Here is a 17,696-nt window from a genome sequence, read left to right as displayed (position 1 = left end):
AGAGAGAGAGAGAGAGAGAGAGAGAGAGAGTTAATGCTTCGAGGGAGCCGTAGCAAATTAGTTTATCACCACCACCGCGGCACGCACGCACGCCCCGGCCGGCCGGCCGGCCGGGCCACGCACGGCGAGCTAGCCAGGGTCGCAGCTAGTCCCTTTCCGTTTGAACATAAAGTACTAGACGGAGCAACGACGCGGGAACATGTGTGCTACGCCCTCTCTAGCCTGGCTAGCTCTAACAAGAAGTAAACCCGGCCCCCTCCCTCGGCCGCGCGCGCGCCTATATAAGCAGCTAGGGTGCCCACACACCGAGGCCACGGCATGCATGCAACGGCAACGGTGCAACTGCAACACACACTACTCAGCTTAGCCGCCGGAGCTGAGCCACCGTTATAAATACCTCTCCTCCTTCACCCTCCTCGAAACATCGCAGCCACAGCCTTCCTTGATCGGTAGAGAGTTCCATGAGAGCATCGATGGGGAGATCACCGTCGTCGCCCGTGCTCTCCCTGGTGTGGGCTGCTGCCGCCCTGCTGCTGAATGGTAACTTGAGCTGGCCTTTCATCTTATGGCCGGTTAATTATCTCGAGCCTTTCATCTTACGTACTGGTCAACCGCCTTGATTAACCCTTCTTCATCCTCCTTTCTCCACGCAGCTGCTCTCATGGTGCAGTCGGTCCCTTACGACTACTCGTCAAGCTCCGAGGTACGTACGTACGTACGTGTATGTACACGTATGGTCACGTGCATGCAGCATGTATTTCTGGCCGGCCGGGTTTTCTGTTGTGTTGCGTCAGCTTGATGCCTTCCGCAGCTCATGATCGACCGATCGATGTCGTTGCTCACAAGCTATGGGCAGTGACACGTGTGCGCTAGCCCCATGAGTGTGCACTGGCCATCGATGAGCACGGGGACAATCTCGTTGCCTCGTGGGATCGGTCTTTGCCGGCTGGCCGGCCGGAGTCCACTGATCCGGCCACTAGCGGGCGACGATCGAGACATGTGCATATTGCGTGCATGCGTTGGTACTACCTAGCTTAGCTAGGTCTCGCGCGCGCGCACACACACACATCTAGCTAGTGATCGATGATGCCAGCTTAGAAAGTCGCTCGTGACTAATGACTCCGCCCCATCGATCATCACCTTTTCTCCTCCTCCTCCTCCTCCTCCTCCTCCCATTTAGTAAATGTTCATCCGTCCATGTTGCTCAGACGGGCGATCAGATGGGGTGTGCATTGTGGAAACGGGCCAAACAAATCGCTAGCCAGGAAGGAAGAATTGGGAGTCGATTAAAAGCCGTGTGGAAACATGACGTGACGCCAAGAACGGGTCGATCGAGATGGCCGAAAGCCTCTACGGAGTCACGCCGAACCAATCGCGCGCCACAGACAAACAGAGCTCCATCGCTCCGGCGTGCCGAACCCGCACCACACGCCGGGTCGTCTTGACCCTTGCTGCGTTCTTCCAGTGTGCTAGTCTGTTTCCAGCCTAACATCCAGTACATTTCCATGCATCCTGGTGGCTCCGGCCCGGCAGCAGCGTCCGTCAACAAGCCTCTCTCTCTCTCTCTCTCTCTCTCTCTCTCTCTCTCTCTCTCTCTCTCTCTCTCCGTACCTAAACTCTAATGTGGGCGACAGGAATTCCAGCTGCAACAACTAAAAAACTGCACAGATCATCATAGTGATTTGTGAACGCAACTTTGTGATCAGAGTTGGGATACATGGTGATCATGACCATGCTTTTCGGCCGAGGCCAAGCAGGGGAGGGCATGTGTACCCCAGTGTCCGCCACACACCGCGGCTGCATGCACACCCTCGTTCCACTCACTTCTCCATTGAAACCAACCCAGAAACACAAATCATGCGCTTACTCGGGCACTTAGCTAGCTTTTTGGGTTAACTTTTGCCGGTTGGTTGGTGAAGACAGTGTCATCAGCCCTCCTTCTCCTTCTGCATGTGTGAAATGCTCCATGCCAGGAACAGGAGCTCGACCAAAGTCAAGTGCGCCCGAACAAAGGGCCCAAGGCAATCACCCAGCGACTTATTTTACCCCTTGCTAAGTCTCATGTTAGGCGCTGTTAGATATGCGATCACCTGGACTTTTTGAGGCAAGTCAAACAATATTCTTCTAGGCAGCCAGCAGCCAGCAGCCAGCCAGTGATAACTTTGTGTAAAATAATCTGGCACGCGCGCGCTTGTCTGAACGCTCTGAATCCTCGCGGCTTGGCGACGTACGGTTACTATCAGCTGCAGTGGTTCTGAACGGTAACGGCCTTTTGGTGACTTTTCACCCAGACGTTGACATGTGCTCGGTTGGTAGTTTTGTCAGTTGCTTTCTACCGATTTTCTCATCTGGATTTTGGTACACTTTGACGTCATTTGTTATTGGGATCCCTTTGTTATTACTGCTGGTAACTTTTTGTTGAGCTGACCTATGTGTGATGGCGTGAATGCGCAGTGCTTGGCTGAGCCGCTGGAGGCTCACTACGGCGGCGGCGTGATCGTCAACTCGGACTTCAGCGCCGGCCTCCAGGACTGGTCGGCCTTCGGGTACGGCAGCGTCGCCGAGGGCGCGTCGCCGACGGGGAACAAGTACGCCGTGGCGGCGAACCGGACGCGGCCGTACCAGAGCGTCAGCCAGAAGGTGTACCTGCAGAACGACACGCACTACACCCTCTCAGGTCTGAATCTGATTGCCACTGCTGCTACGCACGCCTCTCTCCAACTTCAGAGTTTGTGGGGACTGTCGCTCACAAGGGCAGGACTTGTGGTTGCAGCTTGGTTGCAGGTCAGCGACCGGAGCGCCGACGTGATAGCCGTCGTGAAGACCGCCGACGACTTCATCCACGCCGGCGGGGTCGACGCCAAGTCCGGCTGCTGGTCCATCCTCAAGGGCGGCCTCACCGCCGCCGCCTCCGGCCCGGCCGAGCTCTACTTCGAGGTAAACACAGACCAGCAGCGTTTCTGTCTACCATGTTGTTGGAAACAAAATGAGTAGTAGGCACGATCGTTTACATGCCCTGCTTTTGGCGCGTACAGAGCAACTCGACGGTGGACGTCTGGGTGGACAACGTGTCGCTGCAGCCGTTCTCCAAGGAGGAGTGGAGCTCCCACCGGCACGCGGCCGTGAAGAAGGCCCGGAAGAGGACGGTGCGGCTGCGCGCCAGGGACGCCGCCGGCAACCCGGTGCCGGGCGCGCGGGTGCACGTCCGGCAGGTCCGGAGCGCCTTCCCGCTGGGGTCGGCGATGAGCAAGGAGATCATCACCAACGTCAAGTACCAGGAGTGGTTCGCCAAGCGGTTCACGGTGACCACCTTCGAGAACGAGATGAAGTGGTACAGCACGGAGTGGACGCAGGGGCATGAGGACTACACCGTCCCCGACACGATGCTCCGGTTCGCGCGCAGCCACGGCATCGCCGTGCGCGGGCACAACGTCTTCTGGGACGACCCCAGGACGCAGCTCGGGTGGGTCAAGGCCCTGAGCTGCGACCAGCTCCGCGCCGCCGCCGCCAACCGGATGAGGTCCGTCATGTCGCGGTACGCCGGCAAGGTGATCGCGTGGGACGTGGTGAACGAGAACCTGCACTTCGACTTCTTCGAGGAGAAGTTCGGCGCCGGCGCGTCGGCGGCGTTCTACCAGAAGGCGCACGGCATGGACGGCGGCGCGCTCATGTCCATGAACGACTTCAACACGCTGGAGCAGCCGACGGACCCCAACGGCCTGCCCAGCAAGTACCTCAACAAGCTGTCGCAGATCAAGGACGCCTTCCCCGGCAACGGCATCGGCGTCCGGATGGCCATCGGCCTGGAGGGCCACTTCGGCGCCACGCCCAGCATCCCCTACGTCCGGGCGGCGCTGGACACGCTGTCGCAGGCCGGCGTGCCCATCTGGGTCACGGAGGTGGACGTGAAGGCGGGGCCGGACCAGGCGTACCACCTGGAGCAGGTGCTGAGGGAGGTGTACTCGCACCCGGCCGTGCACGGCATCGTGCTCTGGACGGCGTGGCACCCGACGGGCTGCTACGTCATGTGCCTCACTGACGACAACTTCAACAACCTCCCCGTCGGCGACACGGTCGACAAGCTCATCGCGGAGTGGAAGACGACCTCGCACGTCGGCGTGGCGGACGCCGACGGGCACTACGACGCGGAGCTCTTCCACGGGGACTACCAGGTCACCGTCACTCACCCGGCGGCGGCGGCCAACTCCACCGTCGTGCAGAGCCTCAGCGTTGACAGGGAGTCCGACAACGAGTACACCATACACGTCTAGCCTAGTACTAGTATCCATAGGCGTGTAGCTAGCGCCCATACGGTGATTTCAGATATGCCTGCCATTGATTGTTGTTGTTGATTTAGAGCATTGTTGTTGGGATTTCATAGGCGCCCGCCCATGAGATTGAATTCTCAGTCCTGGAGAGGCGGTGGATCATGTGTTCATTATTATCATTATCAATTGAATCAAGGAGAAGTTTGATTTGTTCTTCTTAATATACAAGTTTGCAAGTTATTTCTGCCATCTTCGATAGTAAAATGAAACAGAAGGCTGAACAATCAGTTACTAGCAATCAAACATTAATCAACAGAACTACTTCCTCCGTCCGGAATTATTTGAGGAGGTATAGATACATCTATTTCAGCGTAAGCAATTCCGGACGGAGGTAGTAGCATCCAGCAAACAAATACGCAATTAGACGCGCCTGTTTATACTCTTATAACTGAAAAAACAGTGTTACATCTCACATCCTCTTGTTCTGGACCCATTTCAGCGATTGTGACACTAGCCAGCATTCATCCACGTAAACAAAAACTACAAAATCGCAATTGGGGACCTTTCACTCGATATGCTACCATCAACACGTCTAGTCTTAAGCATTCAAGAAATTTCAAAACCTTACACAAAGGTTGCCCTCCAATGCTCTCGAAGCTATACATGATACAGGTGCTTAAATTGTTCAACCATAACTTTGCACTTGCTCAGCCGCCGAGGCGAAGTGGATCGCCTCCAAGAATTTTCGCAAGCACCTTATGTTCCTGACGAAGCAAAAAAATGATTATTTTTACATGAGCGCCCATCTAAATAAAGATACTGTTACATGCTCATATAGTATACAAACGACATATAAAGAGAAAAATGGAACTAAAAGCCTGGTTGATGTGGGCAACCGAGAACTGCTGGGCAGACATCTAGAGCTTGTAAATCACCAAATGCTAACCCCTCTGTTCACTATTATAAGATGTTCGAACTTTTTTCTAAATCGGGTGTATGTAGACAAGTTTTAGTGTGTTTGTTCACTCATTCAATCCGTATGTAGTCCATATATTGAAATACCCAAAACATCTTATAATAGTGGACGGAGAGAGTATATATCTAATTACCTTCACACATGCGAGACTGACTTCATACTATTTTTTTTCTCCTTTTATGACAACTACTTGATAAAAGCCATACTCGACGAGTACCTTATTGCTCTACAATGTTCTCTCCCGTAGTAACATCAACATAAGTCTTAAGTTCAAACACACGAACTTGTAGTGGCGTAGAAAATATGAAGATTTTCATAGGGAAGTTAGTTATGCTTTTCCCGGTTGGTTCTAATTTGGAACATTCTTTTTATGCAAACACTATGGATGTGTTGGGGTGTTAAAAGATGGTATCGGAGCACATGTTGACCGCAAGACATGACCTTAGCGCATGGAATACGAAAAGCCATAGGAATCAAAAACTATTTTGATTCATAAGCTGGATGACCTTGTCAAAGTGACCCATAAGCCGGCAAACCGCCTCGCGGTATGCTATCATCCGTGGATCTCTTGCTTCAAAGTTCTTCGTAACCTAGGGAATCACCATGCACCTCCAGCCTACGGATGCCCATGGAGATGGCCAAATGCAAAACATGGAGGAGGGTCACGTATTCGACCACGTTGTTGAAGTCAGTTGAAGAGGATCTGTAACACATAGCGTATCTGGTCTAATGTTGGAGACATTGGGACGACGCCGGTGGTGGAAAAATTACCAATTTTATGACTGATTTAATCCAGAATAAATCATGATAATGACATATGCCATATTTAATCTTGTATTGATATTTAACCATGTAAGCACATACTAACCATACATCAGATATATCTACGTAAAGAACAAGTACGGCCAACATAGGAATAAACAGGAGAGGGAGGGATGAACGTATTATACCCTCCAGTTGGCCAGGTCAGTCGTGGCGGTGGCAACATGCTCGGTAGCCTTCTTCTTTCTGGCTTCGAAGTTCTGACACATGTCAAAGTTGGAGAGGTCGGGGACATAGTCGAAGTAGAGAACGAAGACGAACAGCAGCGAGCAGTCGCGTCAGAGACGCTCCCCAAGAACCTAATTGCCCTTCTCCTGGTGCAGGATCGCAAAGGGCGGGGTTCCAAAGGCCTGCTCTTTCGTACAATCGTGCACACGGTTGACGGGATGGGATCGCCGAAAGCAGCCGCAGCGAGCAAAATGACAGTGGGTTGTGCGCGAGGAGGTAGAGCAGATGCGATCTACTCCCTCCGTTCCAAAATAGATGACTCAACTTTGTATTGAAGTTAGTACAAAGTTGAGTCGTCTATTTTGGAACGGAGGGAGTAGGTGACAACTAGAGTTCCGACGCCTCCTATATATAGGCGGTCGTGGTAGGGAGACGTGGGGCTAGAGTCGCTGGACCTACCCCCGAGTCAGCAACAACCCACGGTCCGACGTCTTAGATTCATAGCAAGTCCGAGAATGACTCGTAATTAACTAGTAAGTAATTATTCGTTCCTGACCGGCAAAAATTAAGCGCACACATGACATTAGTTTGAGCTCGGCTCGGCTCGTTCACGACATCTGCTCGGGCGTGGTGAGGCGGGCGGCGGAGGAGCAACGCGGGAAGCATTCCTCTTCTCAAGCTCCAATAGCATGTAGAAGAGAATCCCTTATAAAGAGGTCACAACACTCCTCCACTCATGAGGTGGGACTAAACTCACCTCATGAGTAGAGGGGTGTGGAGAGCCCCTTATAAGGGATATTCTTCTGCATGCTATTGGAGCTTCAGATGAGAAGGGGTTCCTGCGCACTCCTCCGCCGCTGTCAGCCTCACCACGCCTCGCATGCATGCGCGTCGGGTTTTGTGAACGAGACAAGCCAAGTTCAGACCTATGTCATGGTGCGCTTAATTTTTGCCATCAGGAACGGATAATTAACCGCATGCCATTAGCATGATTTATTTCTAGATTAATTTAATCAAAAAATTGCTAACTTCTCCATCAATCCAAAAACCAAAGGTTTGTAGGCAATTGTCGATTCATGGCTTTACTGCAACAATGAAACCAAACCGGATTACGAGTACACATTTTAAGCATGGGCAGACCAAAACTACCTTGTGCCTCACAACGATTAACGTCTTCTGGGTCGTTGACTTCTCTGATGAAGCTGGCCTCGGGCAACTTGGAAATCTCCTCACCATCGCGTGCCTCTTAGGCTTAGAAAATCTGCGCGGGGTTTGCTTTACTGGTTGGAATCTAGGTTAGCTATTTAGGGTGTGTGCAGTGAGTTCCATTGGGGTTCCGAGCATGTCGGATGATTGCCACGTGAAAATTTCCTAGCTCTCACGAAGGAACTCGCAGAGCGTGCTTTCTTATTTCGGATCCAGGTCGGCCCCGACCTCGTCATGCTAACAAAAGACGGCGCGCTCAGCTCGGCCTCAAACCAAAAGCTGGGAAGTCCATGGACCAGGTCAAGGGCGGTGCTTCAAGTCACTGGAAGTCGGCCCACTAGGCCGCACCGAGACCTCCTAGGTCGCTACACGACCCCGATCATCAATCCGGCCCATGGGCCCTCTATAAGGAAACAACATCCTTAGCATGCAAGACAAGCTCCGAACTCTGTGAGGACTCTCTAACCACCTTAGCCGACTAGGATTCATGTAACCATAGGCCTCAACATCCTTTATAAGCCGAGGTCGGGCTAGTCTTTAGGGCACCTTATCATCTTCCCTTGGTATACCTAAGATCCTTAGATCAACCTTGTACTATGTACAGTGTACACCCCATCAAATCAATACAAGAGCAAGAGTAGGGTTTACCTCCAAAGGGGAGGGCTCAACCCCGGGTAATTTCACTCGTTTCTCCATTGAGCTTTCTGGCTAGTCACGGCAGCCTACCGAGGGATCTACCGAATTTCACACCGACAAAGGGCATAGTGTTGTGGAGCGCCTACCATGCCAAGGGGTGCTACGTCATGTGTCTCACGGACAAAAACTTCAAGAACCTTCCTGTAGGGGATGTTGTTGACAAGCTCATCGCCGAGTGGAAGGTTGTGCCCAAGGACGCCAAGACCGATGACAATGGCGTCACTGAGACTGAGCTCTTCCACGGTGAATACAATACACTGAAGCACAAATTGCTCAAGGACCCCCTCGTGCATATGGTAGACCTCGACTCGAAGTCAGAGGCCACCATCAAGGCCAAGGAATAAACCACTGGCTGATGTGGCTAGAGGTACCAATTTTTATTTTTGCTATGTTGTTTTGTGAAGGGGAACCTTGGCGCAGTGGTAAAGCTGTTGCCTTCTGACCATGAGGTCACGGGTTCCAAGTCCTGGAAACAGCCTCTTACAGAAATGTAGGGAAAGGCTGCGTACAATAGACCCAAAGTGGTCGGACCCTTCCCCAGACCCTGCGCAAGCGGGAGCTACATGCACCGGGCTGCCATTTATGTTGTTTTGTGATATATCTTTTACACTACCTTGGGATGTTACAGTAAGACGGCCTTGTTCAGTAATCAATAATATGTTTTGGTTTGGGGGCTTGGTATTGCTTATGTTGCAGTAATCAGTAATATGTGTTGGTTTGGGGGCTTGGTATTGCTTATGTTGCTTGGTGACAGGTGAAATTTTTGTGAGGCATGCGTCATTTGCTACATCCAAATTAATTTTACTATATCATTTGAACATGTCAGTTGTCAGATGTTAATTTCTATTAGTTGAAATACATTTTGGTGTTTCTCTTTTAGAGAAGGAAGTAGATGGACACTTTTACTAACAATTCAAAACAGTGCAAACAAATTGAGGAACGTGTCAACAGCTTCCTCAGTGAGCCATCTGTGGTTCTAGGGCCAAATAGTGCCAACTCCTAAGATGAAATATATAGACACGGACTAGCCATGACCCGATTTGGTCTCCACTACGCTCCGCCACTGGGAGTGTGGGTAATATTCTTTTGATATTCCAGAACAGCGAGCTTTCTTTTGTGAGAAAAAGTAGCTTCTATGAAAACAACAACAGAAGACTTACTCCCTCACTCTAGCACTGTGAACGCTAAACATCTGTGATCAGCATAAGCAATAAAGAATGGAGAAGACCAATAACAACAAAAGACCGCAATTCTCGGTAAGTGTTACCTTTGATTTGATAGCTGCCCACTAAGATAAACAGAGCTCATATTGTGGCTAAATATCCAAATCATCATCGGGGTCTTCATCCGAGTCAGGTCGCTCATCATCAGAATCACGAAGGTAATGAATTTCACCCTTCGGGTTTGCAGATTTAAGAGCTTCTGTTTCATCCAGGAGAGCTGCCGTAGTTAAATTGGGATCTTGATGAGCCTCCGGGAGAGATCGCCGTCCATCGTATATACGGATTGGCTCGCCCTTTCCTGAAATTAAGGTAAGAGCAAGCGGCAATCAGTTACTGATTCTTCGTCAATTCAGCTCAGGTAGCCAAATGTGACATATAAAACTTAGGACAGACACTAACTATTGGTCAATAACTCCATTTTATGAGTACCTTGATGTTCGAAAGGAAGAACAACATTTGCCCTGTCACTGCGCTCCTTTTCTGACAACTCAAGATTGAACTGAACCTGTTTGCCAACATATCACAATTCATAACCAATATTTTTTACAGAAACCAAACCAAGTAATAAGGCAAATATGCTAATATTATTCAAATAGAGGTTGGGATGTATGAACAAACCTTAGGTAGTAGACTTTGGTTCACTTCCATACTTACAGAAGTAGCAGAAATAAATTTTACATCATATCCCTCGACACATAACTCCTCATACTGCATAGGTAGGGATAGTTTCAATCAAATATTATTCACAGTGTGGTATATTTAGAATAACTTGAAGTTTTGCCCACCAAATGACCAAGAGCTTTACCAGATGCTTCACCCGTCCATTCCTTCGTTTCAGGCGCACATGGAACTTTGCTTTCGAATAGTTATGCTCAAGGAAAGACATGTCCCCCCTACGTTCTTCTCCATATACAGAATCTACAACTTCTGGCTCTACACAAGCAACCATGGTAGAAAGACATTCAAAAGCTCGGGAAAACTTGGTTTCATGGAGATCTGAATGCATTAGCCAGAAGATCGACGATATCTGATCTGAAATACAGAGGATAGTACACATTAATACTGTAAGCATCACATGAAGAATGGTACATCAACCTTTTAGACCATATGAATGCTTCATATTGATAGTACAGTCCATTTAATTGGTGTGTTGCTCAAAATATCCTCAAGTGTGGTCCTTTAGTTGATGTGCAATTGTGCAGCGTATATCCGTGTAGAACAAGATATATACAGCATGCATTTTGTACAATATATGCTGCATCATTAATGTAAATGCTGAATTTCAATTGCATCTACATTTTACCATGAGCACAAATGGGAAATATAAAAGAAGAAATAATACCATGGCTTCGAAGATTACTAAGAAGGCCTGAAATTGATTGCACTGAAGCATGCCTTAACATAGAGCTGATCTGAAATATCATGAAGGACTTTGCTGTTAAACATCAAAGAATTTAAATAATATTGTAGAAGTGTGATGAACTTTTTTCGATCACAAAGAATGCAAAGACAGGTTTGCTTTACACAATATAAACAGTGTCAAGTTATAATCGTAAAATGCAAATGGTAGAATACTTGTAGGTGACATGTTGGTGTTATCCAGATGGGGGTAAAGTGAGATATTGGTTTGATACCTTTGATTGATTGTTCCAGATGACCCAAAGCTACTGAAGTTCAATACACAAACTGCTAACTAAAAGATTAAGGTGTACTGTTCAATTTTCGCACGAACTTCCGGAATTCGCATTTTAATGCAGCCAGTTCCATAAGCATCAAGAATACTAAATTATAGCAGAAGAACATATGTATGGTAATATGTGGTGCAAAGTATGCCAGAGTTGCAATTAACACAACACAACCCAGTTTCATCTTTAGGGAAAACATACTTGGTACTGTATTAAAATCTGCCCTAAGTAAGCTTTCCATAGAAGAAAAAAAGTTTCCATCAAGATACATACTGAATCAACAGCAACAGAAAAATAGGTCTTGCCTTCTCCTTCAAACCCTGATATGCAAGGCATACAGTGTGGCATTAGCTTCATGATCATAAATAAGGAAATTAACAAGTCAAAAAGGTTATATGGTGGATTGTACCTCTTCCAAGATCAATTATGGAGCACGACAACTTATCAACATCCTTCACACTTCTGAAAGTTGTTATGGTGTCTTTGTTTGTTGAGCACAGTGTTCCACTGTTCTCTTGTTGCTGCTGACTTCGAATATTTTGCTTCCACCCCAGTGGGTCTGAGTAGCAATCCAATATCCGAACACTGTTGGAACAATGCAAAAATTCTAAAACAGGGTATTGCACATTCATGTAAATTCTACCATCATGAACATTTAAACTATGACCTGCATTGCGCCAACTTTGGCCTACATTAAGGAGATGCTATGTGAGGTTCACAGTAGAACATTTTAACAGAAAATAATCTCTGATTTCACAGTCTAGCTCACACTTTAAAATGTCAACTCTACAAATTGTCTGTTATGCTAAAGCTCTGAATATCTTTTCCAATTTAAATTACTCTGCAAAGTCTTACCATCGACTCAGTGCATTTGAATCAAGGCCGTGCCGAAGCATGATATCCAGGTAAACTTCCGGGCTACGATCAAACGCCACGACCACAAGTCCCCTGCACCACCACAATTTGCCAGCCAAACCAGCAACCCGCGTCATTATCCAGCCGAAGTCAAGCTAAAGCAGCATACCACAGAGGATCCCAGCAGTACCTGGCCTGTGCCTTCCCCGCGGCCGCGTTGGAGGCGACGGCGGCGGCGACGTGGAGCATGGCGCGCGCCGCGAGCGGGCAGCACTGGAGGGAGCCCTCCACGGCCAGCGCCGGCGCGTGCTCGCCGTCGAGGCGGCCGTCCCGGAGGCACCTCACCGCCGCGTCCGCCATCTCAGCTCCCCGTCGTAGTCGTCGTCGTCGCCGGCGGCGCTTCCCGACTCAAAACCTTAAAACCCTAGCGCGAGGGGATGGAGCTTTTGCAGAAGGGCCCCTCCCTCCTCGCGCCTCTTCGCGGAACAGCCCTCTAGCTCGGACTTCGCAGAGCTCCCGGAAGCCAGGAGCGGTACGGGCCCGCCTGTCAGGGAGACTCGGAGTGCCTTCCCTTTTCCATGTCGGATACGTTTGACTACTCCTCCCTGTTCTTAAGCCCAGCTTCTCCTGTTCCTCTGCTCGTTTCCTGCGCGGCGGCGGCGGCGAGAGGAGGGAAGAAGAGGAGAGCGGGGAAGATGCAGGCGTGCGCTAGGGCGGCGGGGGAGGGGCTCCCGCTGGTTCGTGCCCCCGCCAGGCAGCCGCTGGCTCAGAGGTACAGTATCTCTCTTCGTCTCTGCGGTTCCTGTCCGTTTGCCCCCCCTAATTGATGCCCCCGCTTGCCAAGAAATTTGCTAGACAGCTTGTTGTTCCCATGGTACTGAGTTCGTATTTCTACTTGCAGTTGTATCTCTGCAATCAAATAATTCATTTGAATTTAACATGATTGCTGGGACTTGCTATATAAATTATCTGTTGTTCTGCAAGCTATTTTTTTTAGCTTATTATATACTTGCGATAGTAGTATATTGTCTGTTATTCACTGAAATCCCTTTTATTTAGCACACTGTTAATTTGATTGAGCTGTTATGGAATCCTCATAAGGGCAAGTACTTGCTCATAATTGTCTTTTTTCAGCGCATTGGCAACATAAATTGTCTGTTGCTATTTTCGTTTGGCATTTGCTGCTGCTTACTGAAGTTCCTTTTCTGGAGCACATGAAAAATATTTGTTTTAATTTCATTGAGGTTTTGTGAAATCCTCATTCGGGTTAATAGCACTAACGCACTTTTTTCCAGCTTTGTTAAGGTCAGCAGACTACCTTCTTTGCATGAGACAAATCGTGTAGTCTCCTGCTCGGCGAGGGTGTCAGAAAATATTTCACACAAAATAGAAGCCAGCATGGATCATATTCTTCCAGCATCGCAAGATCATGTCGTGAAAGCAATTGAAGCAATTAATGGGGGACAAGTGATCGCGGTGCCCACCGATACAATATACGGGTTTGCTTGTGATGCATGGTTAGTGCTATCTTAATTTCTCTTTGCGCTAAGAAATTTAGTTTTTTTTTTGCCTTCTTTTAAACGTCGTTTTCATATTGATTCCAAATTATAACTTGCCGCAGTGGTGCAGTGTGGTTGTATAGCACAGAAAATCCGAAATTGCTTTCAGTAATTACTCCTGAATCAAGTTATGATAGAGAACTAAGCGATAGCTTAGTGGTAGGGGCACTGTTCTGTGCTCCAAGCCAGCCAGGTTCGATCCCTGAGGGGAACGGATATCAACTGTGTTTCTCGTCTCCTCCTATAAAAATATGCCGAGGGGCTCCTCCCCCTCTGGTCTCGTTTAAATCAAGTTATGATAAATCTGTAGTCTTGTACCCATATCTAAATTACGCATGTGATGCAAACATCCAGAATAAATTTCAGAAACCTTCATTAGTTACTTTTGAACCTTGCTTTCACCAAGACTTAGACTTCCATTGCATCCTTCTAAGCTAAGACTTCCATTTTGGAGTTTCTGTCACTGAATTTCAGTTGGTTGGGTTCATCCATGATTCACTCTAAAAATTCTCGTCATGACAGTTCTGCAGAAGCAGTCAATCGGATATATGAAATCAAAGGACGCATACATACACGCCCTTTGGCAATCTGCGTTGCTGATGTCCCAGAAATATCACGGTTTGCCGTAGTGGATCACTTGCCCCATGGTTTGCTTCATAGTCTTCTTCCTGGGCCTGTCACTGTTGTTTTAAAGCGAGGTGGGGATACTACACTACATTTCAGTTTTCTCAAGCTTCTTTGTTAAACTGCATGAGGTGCTGAATATATTCTTTATTCATTACATAGGTGAGAACAGTATACTGGAGAGATCTCTTAATCCTGGTCTGGACAGCATTGGAGTACGTGTGCCAAAATTGGATTTCATACGATCCATTGCTCGTGGTGCTGGAAGTGCACTTGCGCTTACAAGCGCCAACTTAAGTGGTCGTCCTAGTAGCGTCAGTGTCAAAGATTTCGGGGATCTGTGGCCACACTGTTCATATGTCTTTGATGGTGGTATACTTCCTTCTGGACGTGCTGGTTCAACAATTGTTGACCTAATAACACCAGGAGTCTACAGGATATTGAGAGATGGAAGGTAAGCTCAAGAATAGCAACATCAATTGTTAATAGCTCTTGTTAAATTATTCACATCCAATTGAGGATGGTATTGTCTTAAGTACAGTATCCAAATTGACTTGAATCGCTGACATGGATACAATTGTGCAGTTCGAGGGAGGAAACAATGGCTGTGCTGGGAAAATTTGGCTTTGTTGAAGCTTCATAGCAGCTGGTGCCTTCATACTCATTTCCTGTTTAATTAGGTTGTAGCAGAGTATATATGATGTTCTTTGTGATTTTACTCTTGTGTCACTGTAACTTTTTGGTTGAAGCATTGGTTTATTTTCCTTGTAACAATATCCACGACAATGCCCTTACAGACTTGCAATCTGCTGTAACCTTCAGTTGGTACAGTTCATTCAGATATACGTAGTAGATTACAGTGGCACTCGTATGCAAGCTACAGGAAAGTGATCTTGATTGAGAACCTGAGATGGATTATGTGTAGACAGTGAGGGACATGTTCACTAATTCGTGTAACATATTGTAATGATGCGATGTTTTAACAATATAACAGCAGAGTTGATGTTATTTGTTTGGAACGCAACATGTACTTCATTGAAGTTTCTTAGCCATAGTGGTAGGTTGATTGGTTAGCACTTGGCATCTAGGGCGTTCCAGACAAGAGAATTGCTCTAATATTTTTTGGTAGCTTTTGCCATGGAGTAAGTATGTGATGATTTGTTTCAGAACAATAGTTGACTACTTTTCCAACAGAAGTTTGAGATATGCAGCTATGTGTACAGATCGACCAAAGCCCATTGCCTGTAGTATTTAGGCCAGTACTTTGCGCCGGCGCACCGGCCCAAATTTGGACCGGTCTGCTGCCGAGCGTTGGATCTGCAAACGCGAAAGGACGAGATTGTCGCGACCAAGTCATCTTCTTCCTTCCGTGCACACGCGAACAGAAAAATAGATCTCCGCCGGTAAGCCTCTTCGGTCCTTGGCTGCTGCGCTGCAGCTCGCCAGGGCCACGCGCCGCCGCAGCTCGCCGGGGCTGCTCACCGCATGCAGCTCCGTCGGGCCGGTCAAAAAAGGAAATATGTCCCTAGCTCCGTCGAGCCGGGCATGTCTCCCACCCCTGGTTGCAGCACCGCTGAGTGAGGGTTCCAGCATCGTCGCAACCCACCGCCGTACATGCCACGCGCCCATCGCAGCAGGCATGCAGCTCCGTCGCCGCTGCTCGTCATTGTTGGCTAGCCGTTCTCCGTTGAAGCTTTTTCAGAAGCGTGTTGTAGCTTTTCTAGACGTCGGTTGCAACTTTTTTCGTCGCCGGTTGTAGCAAAGTCGACCTCACCAGCTCCAGCAAAACGCCCCCGCTGATTGCAAACATGGCCGTATGGTGGTAGCATTTTGTGTCGCCAATTGTAGCAAAAGTGTACGCCGATAGTAGCAAAAATCCATCAACGGATGCAGCAAAAATCATCTCACCGCCATTACTGGTCGCAGCTCCACCGTGATGGATGTAGCAAAATCCATCGCCAGTAGTACCAAAATCCAACAACGGATGTAACAAAAAAAGCCAGCGCCGTAGTAGGTCGTAGCTCCACAGCTATGGATGTAGCAAATCCGGCGCCGGTAGTAGCAAACAATGGCAACGGTTGCAACAAAAAACTTGGCCACATCCAGCAAAGTTCTTTTTGCCGGTTGCCTCGCTTAGTTTGCTTCTCCTTCGCCGCCGTTGACGTAGGGTTGTAACTTTTCTGCACACGGTTCCAGCACCATGAGCGGTGGGTTATAGCTTTCATGTGCTCCTCGTCATCCCGTAGAGCAGAGTTGCAACATCTCGCCGGCCGGTGGTAGCACTTCGTCGCCGGTGACAGAGCTTACAATTGCGAGAGGCATGGAGGGCGGTTGCGGTCTGTGAAGAAGCAGAGCTGCGACGGCTGGGGGTTGCAGAAAGAGGAAAGGAGAAGAGTAGTTTCGCGCGCAGACCCACCCATGTACACTTGGCTCGCGTGGGACGGTTGTTTTCATGGGCGCATGCGCCGGCATACGAACCGGCGGAAAGTTCCGCCGGACTGCCGGCTCGAAATGTTTTCCTAGTATTTACTAGTGATTTCCTTGTGAAATATGTGAAATACATGTTGCATATGTTGGCTGCTCTCGTCCTGGTCTTATGGTTTTATATTAAGTTGTATATGCTAGTATATCTGGGTGTATAGTGAGTATGCTAGCACTACAATACACGGTTTATTGCAGGAAATAAAATTGATGGTTACATCGTATCACCTTATTTTAAACTGATTAAAGTGTTGAGAATGGTCACGGACAATTCCTCCTTTGCTACAAGAATGCTTTCCAACAACTACGGGCCTCTTTGATTCTCAGGATTCTCAAAACGCAGGAATAGGAAAAATGTAGGAATACAGTGTCATGTCCTCTTGTATCCTATGGGATTTGGAGAAGTGTTTGATAGCACAAGAAAAGTAAAGGAATTCTACAAAGAAGTTTGAGTGGATGAAAAGTTTCCTCCAAAATGTAGTATAAATGAATTCTATGGAAAAAATCCTAAGGATTTCAATCCTACAAATCAAACGACCATCACAGGAAAAAATCCTAAGGATCCAAATCCTGTAAAAATCCTATGCATTTCCTTTGTATCAAAGGAGCCCTACAACGTCAGAATGACATTTTACCAATCTTGGCTGGGCCAAAATTGTAGTTTGTGAATACTGTAATAAAAGAAATTTATTCTACGGAACTACTAAGACTGGTCAATTTTACATTCAGCACCGTATGTACAATCTTTAGGCGCTGGAGCTTGTAAGGCTGGACTTGGATTCTGGTGCTTTTAGCTCATGTCAGCTTATGGTTTGTGTTATGAAACAAATTCCTTCTTTATTATCAGCCTGACTTTATTATGTCAATTGTAGACACCGTTTTTAGAAGCTTTTTCATGTGGTACACTCTAAAAGTTTTTTTCTGTGTTGCAGTTTATATATATATCCGTGCATTGGGTATCACCGGTCCGAAGATTCCAGCTCACAATGCCGTCAACGAACTGTTAATTGCATCACCTTTGTATACATGTTTGCTCATGCCCAAAAATAGGAGTCAAAACTTTGTATGTGCTATATCGGGTTGGTCCAGATGTGTTTTGTCATCCAACGCGGTTCTATATTGGCCCGCTCAGC

General features: G+C 47.9%; 3 protein-coding genes across 5 annotated transcripts; 2 read left to right on the top strand and 1 right to left on the bottom strand.

Annotated features, from left to right (window-relative positions):
• The first annotated feature begins 334 nt into the window (after nucleotides 1-334).
• Nucleotides 335-4,482, top strand: LOC119284823 (endo-1,4-beta-xylanase 5-like). Of its 2 annotated transcripts, XM_037563993.1 has the most exons (5): nucleotides 335-540; nucleotides 654-703; nucleotides 2,455-2,677; nucleotides 2,774-2,937; nucleotides 3,036-4,482. In XM_037563993.1, the coding sequence occupies exons 1-5, from the start codon at nucleotides 462-464 to the stop codon at nucleotides 4,269-4,271; spliced, it is 1,752 nt and encodes a 583-aa protein (XP_037419890.1). In that variant the 5' UTR covers nucleotides 335-461; the 3' UTR covers nucleotides 4,272-4,482. The 2 variants fall into 2 exon arrangements, with proteins under 2 accessions (XP_037419890.1, XP_037419889.1); XM_037563992.1 differs by having other exon boundaries at nucleotides 2,455-2,937.
• Nucleotides 4,483-4,773: 291 nt separating this feature from the next.
• Nucleotides 4,774-12,366, bottom strand: LOC119284824 (elongator complex protein 5-like). 2 transcript variants are annotated; one of them, XR_005139216.1, is made up of 11 exons: nucleotides 12,090-12,366; nucleotides 11,900-11,992; nucleotides 11,454-11,629; nucleotides 11,318-11,364; nucleotides 10,702-10,771; nucleotides 10,165-10,391; nucleotides 9,978-10,067; nucleotides 9,789-9,864; nucleotides 9,404-9,657; nucleotides 6,195-6,266; nucleotides 4,774-5,032 (listed from the first exon to the last, which is right to left on the bottom strand). XR_005139216.1 is itself a non-coding variant. In XM_037563994.1 (10 exons), the coding sequence occupies exons 1-9, from the start codon at nucleotides 12,257-12,259 to the stop codon at nucleotides 9,452-9,454; spliced, it is 1,155 nt and encodes a 384-aa protein (XP_037419891.1). In that variant the 5' UTR covers nucleotides 12,260-12,365; the 3' UTR covers nucleotides 4,774-5,032; nucleotides 9,404-9,451. The 2 variants fall into 2 exon arrangements, 1 of the variants encoding a protein (XP_037419891.1); XM_037563994.1 differs by lacking the exon at nucleotides 6,195-6,266 and having other exon boundaries at nucleotides 12,090-12,365.
• A 128-nt stretch (nucleotides 12,367-12,494) lies between these two features.
• LOC119284825 (yrdC domain-containing protein, mitochondrial-like) lies at nucleotides 12,495-14,921 on the top strand. The gene is made up of 5 exons (XM_037563995.1): nucleotides 12,495-12,671; nucleotides 13,195-13,416; nucleotides 13,981-14,156; nucleotides 14,245-14,536; nucleotides 14,668-14,921. Exons 1-5 carry the CDS (start codon nucleotides 12,595-12,597, stop codon nucleotides 14,723-14,725), a joined length of 825 nt encoding a protein of 274 aa, XP_037419892.1. The 5' UTR covers nucleotides 12,495-12,594; the 3' UTR covers nucleotides 14,726-14,921.
• The last annotated feature ends 2,775 nt before the right edge of the window (nucleotides 14,922-17,696 follow it).

The sequence above is a fragment of the Triticum dicoccoides genome, chromosome 4A (assembly GCF_002162155.2).
Source record: "Triticum dicoccoides isolate Atlit2015 ecotype Zavitan chromosome 4A, WEW_v2.0, whole genome shotgun sequence".
Taxonomy (NCBI): Eukaryota; Viridiplantae; Streptophyta; class Magnoliopsida; order Poales; family Poaceae; genus Triticum; species Triticum dicoccoides.
The sequence above is the reverse complement of the archived record's forward strand: the minus strand, read 5'-3'. Positions and strand labels throughout refer to the sequence as shown.

Excerpts from the sequence above, each read along its gene's own strand:
- LOC119284823 (XM_037563992.1), top strand. The coding sequence starts at position 462 with ATGAGAGCATCGATGGGGAGATCACCGTCGTCGCCCGTGCTCTCCCTG. Across the intron at positions 704-2,454 it reads ACTACTCGTCAAGCTCCGAG|TGCTTGGCTGAGCCGCTGGA; the intron begins GTACGTACGTAC and ends GTGAATGCGCAG. Across the intron at positions 2,938-3,035 it reads CGGCCGAGCTCTACTTCGAG|AGCAACTCGACGGTGGACGT; the intron begins GTAAACACAGAC and ends TGGCGCGTACAG.
- LOC119284824 (XM_037563994.1), bottom strand. The coding sequence starts at position 12,259 with ATGGCGGACGCGGCGGTGAGGTGCCTCCGGGACGGCCGCCTCGACGGC. Across the intron at positions 10,772-11,317 it reads TTTCTGTTGCTGTTGATTCA|ATCAGCTCTATGTTAAGGCA; the intron begins GTATGTATCTTG and ends ATGATATTTCAG. Across the intron at positions 10,392-10,701 it reads TAGTAATCTTCGAAGCCATG|ATCAGATATCGTCGATCTTC; the intron begins GTATTATTTCTT and ends TCTGTATTTCAG.
- LOC119284825 (XM_037563995.1), top strand. The coding sequence starts at position 12,595 with ATGCAGGCGTGCGCTAGGGCGGCGGGGGAGGGGCTCCCGCTGGTTCGT. Across the intron at positions 14,157-14,244 it reads CACTGTTGTTTTAAAGCGAG|GTGAGAACAGTATACTGGAG; the intron begins GTGGGGATACTA and ends TTCATTACATAG. Across the intron at positions 14,537-14,667 it reads AGGATATTGAGAGATGGAAG|TTCGAGGGAGGAAACAATGG; the intron begins GTAAGCTCAAGA and ends ACAATTGTGCAG.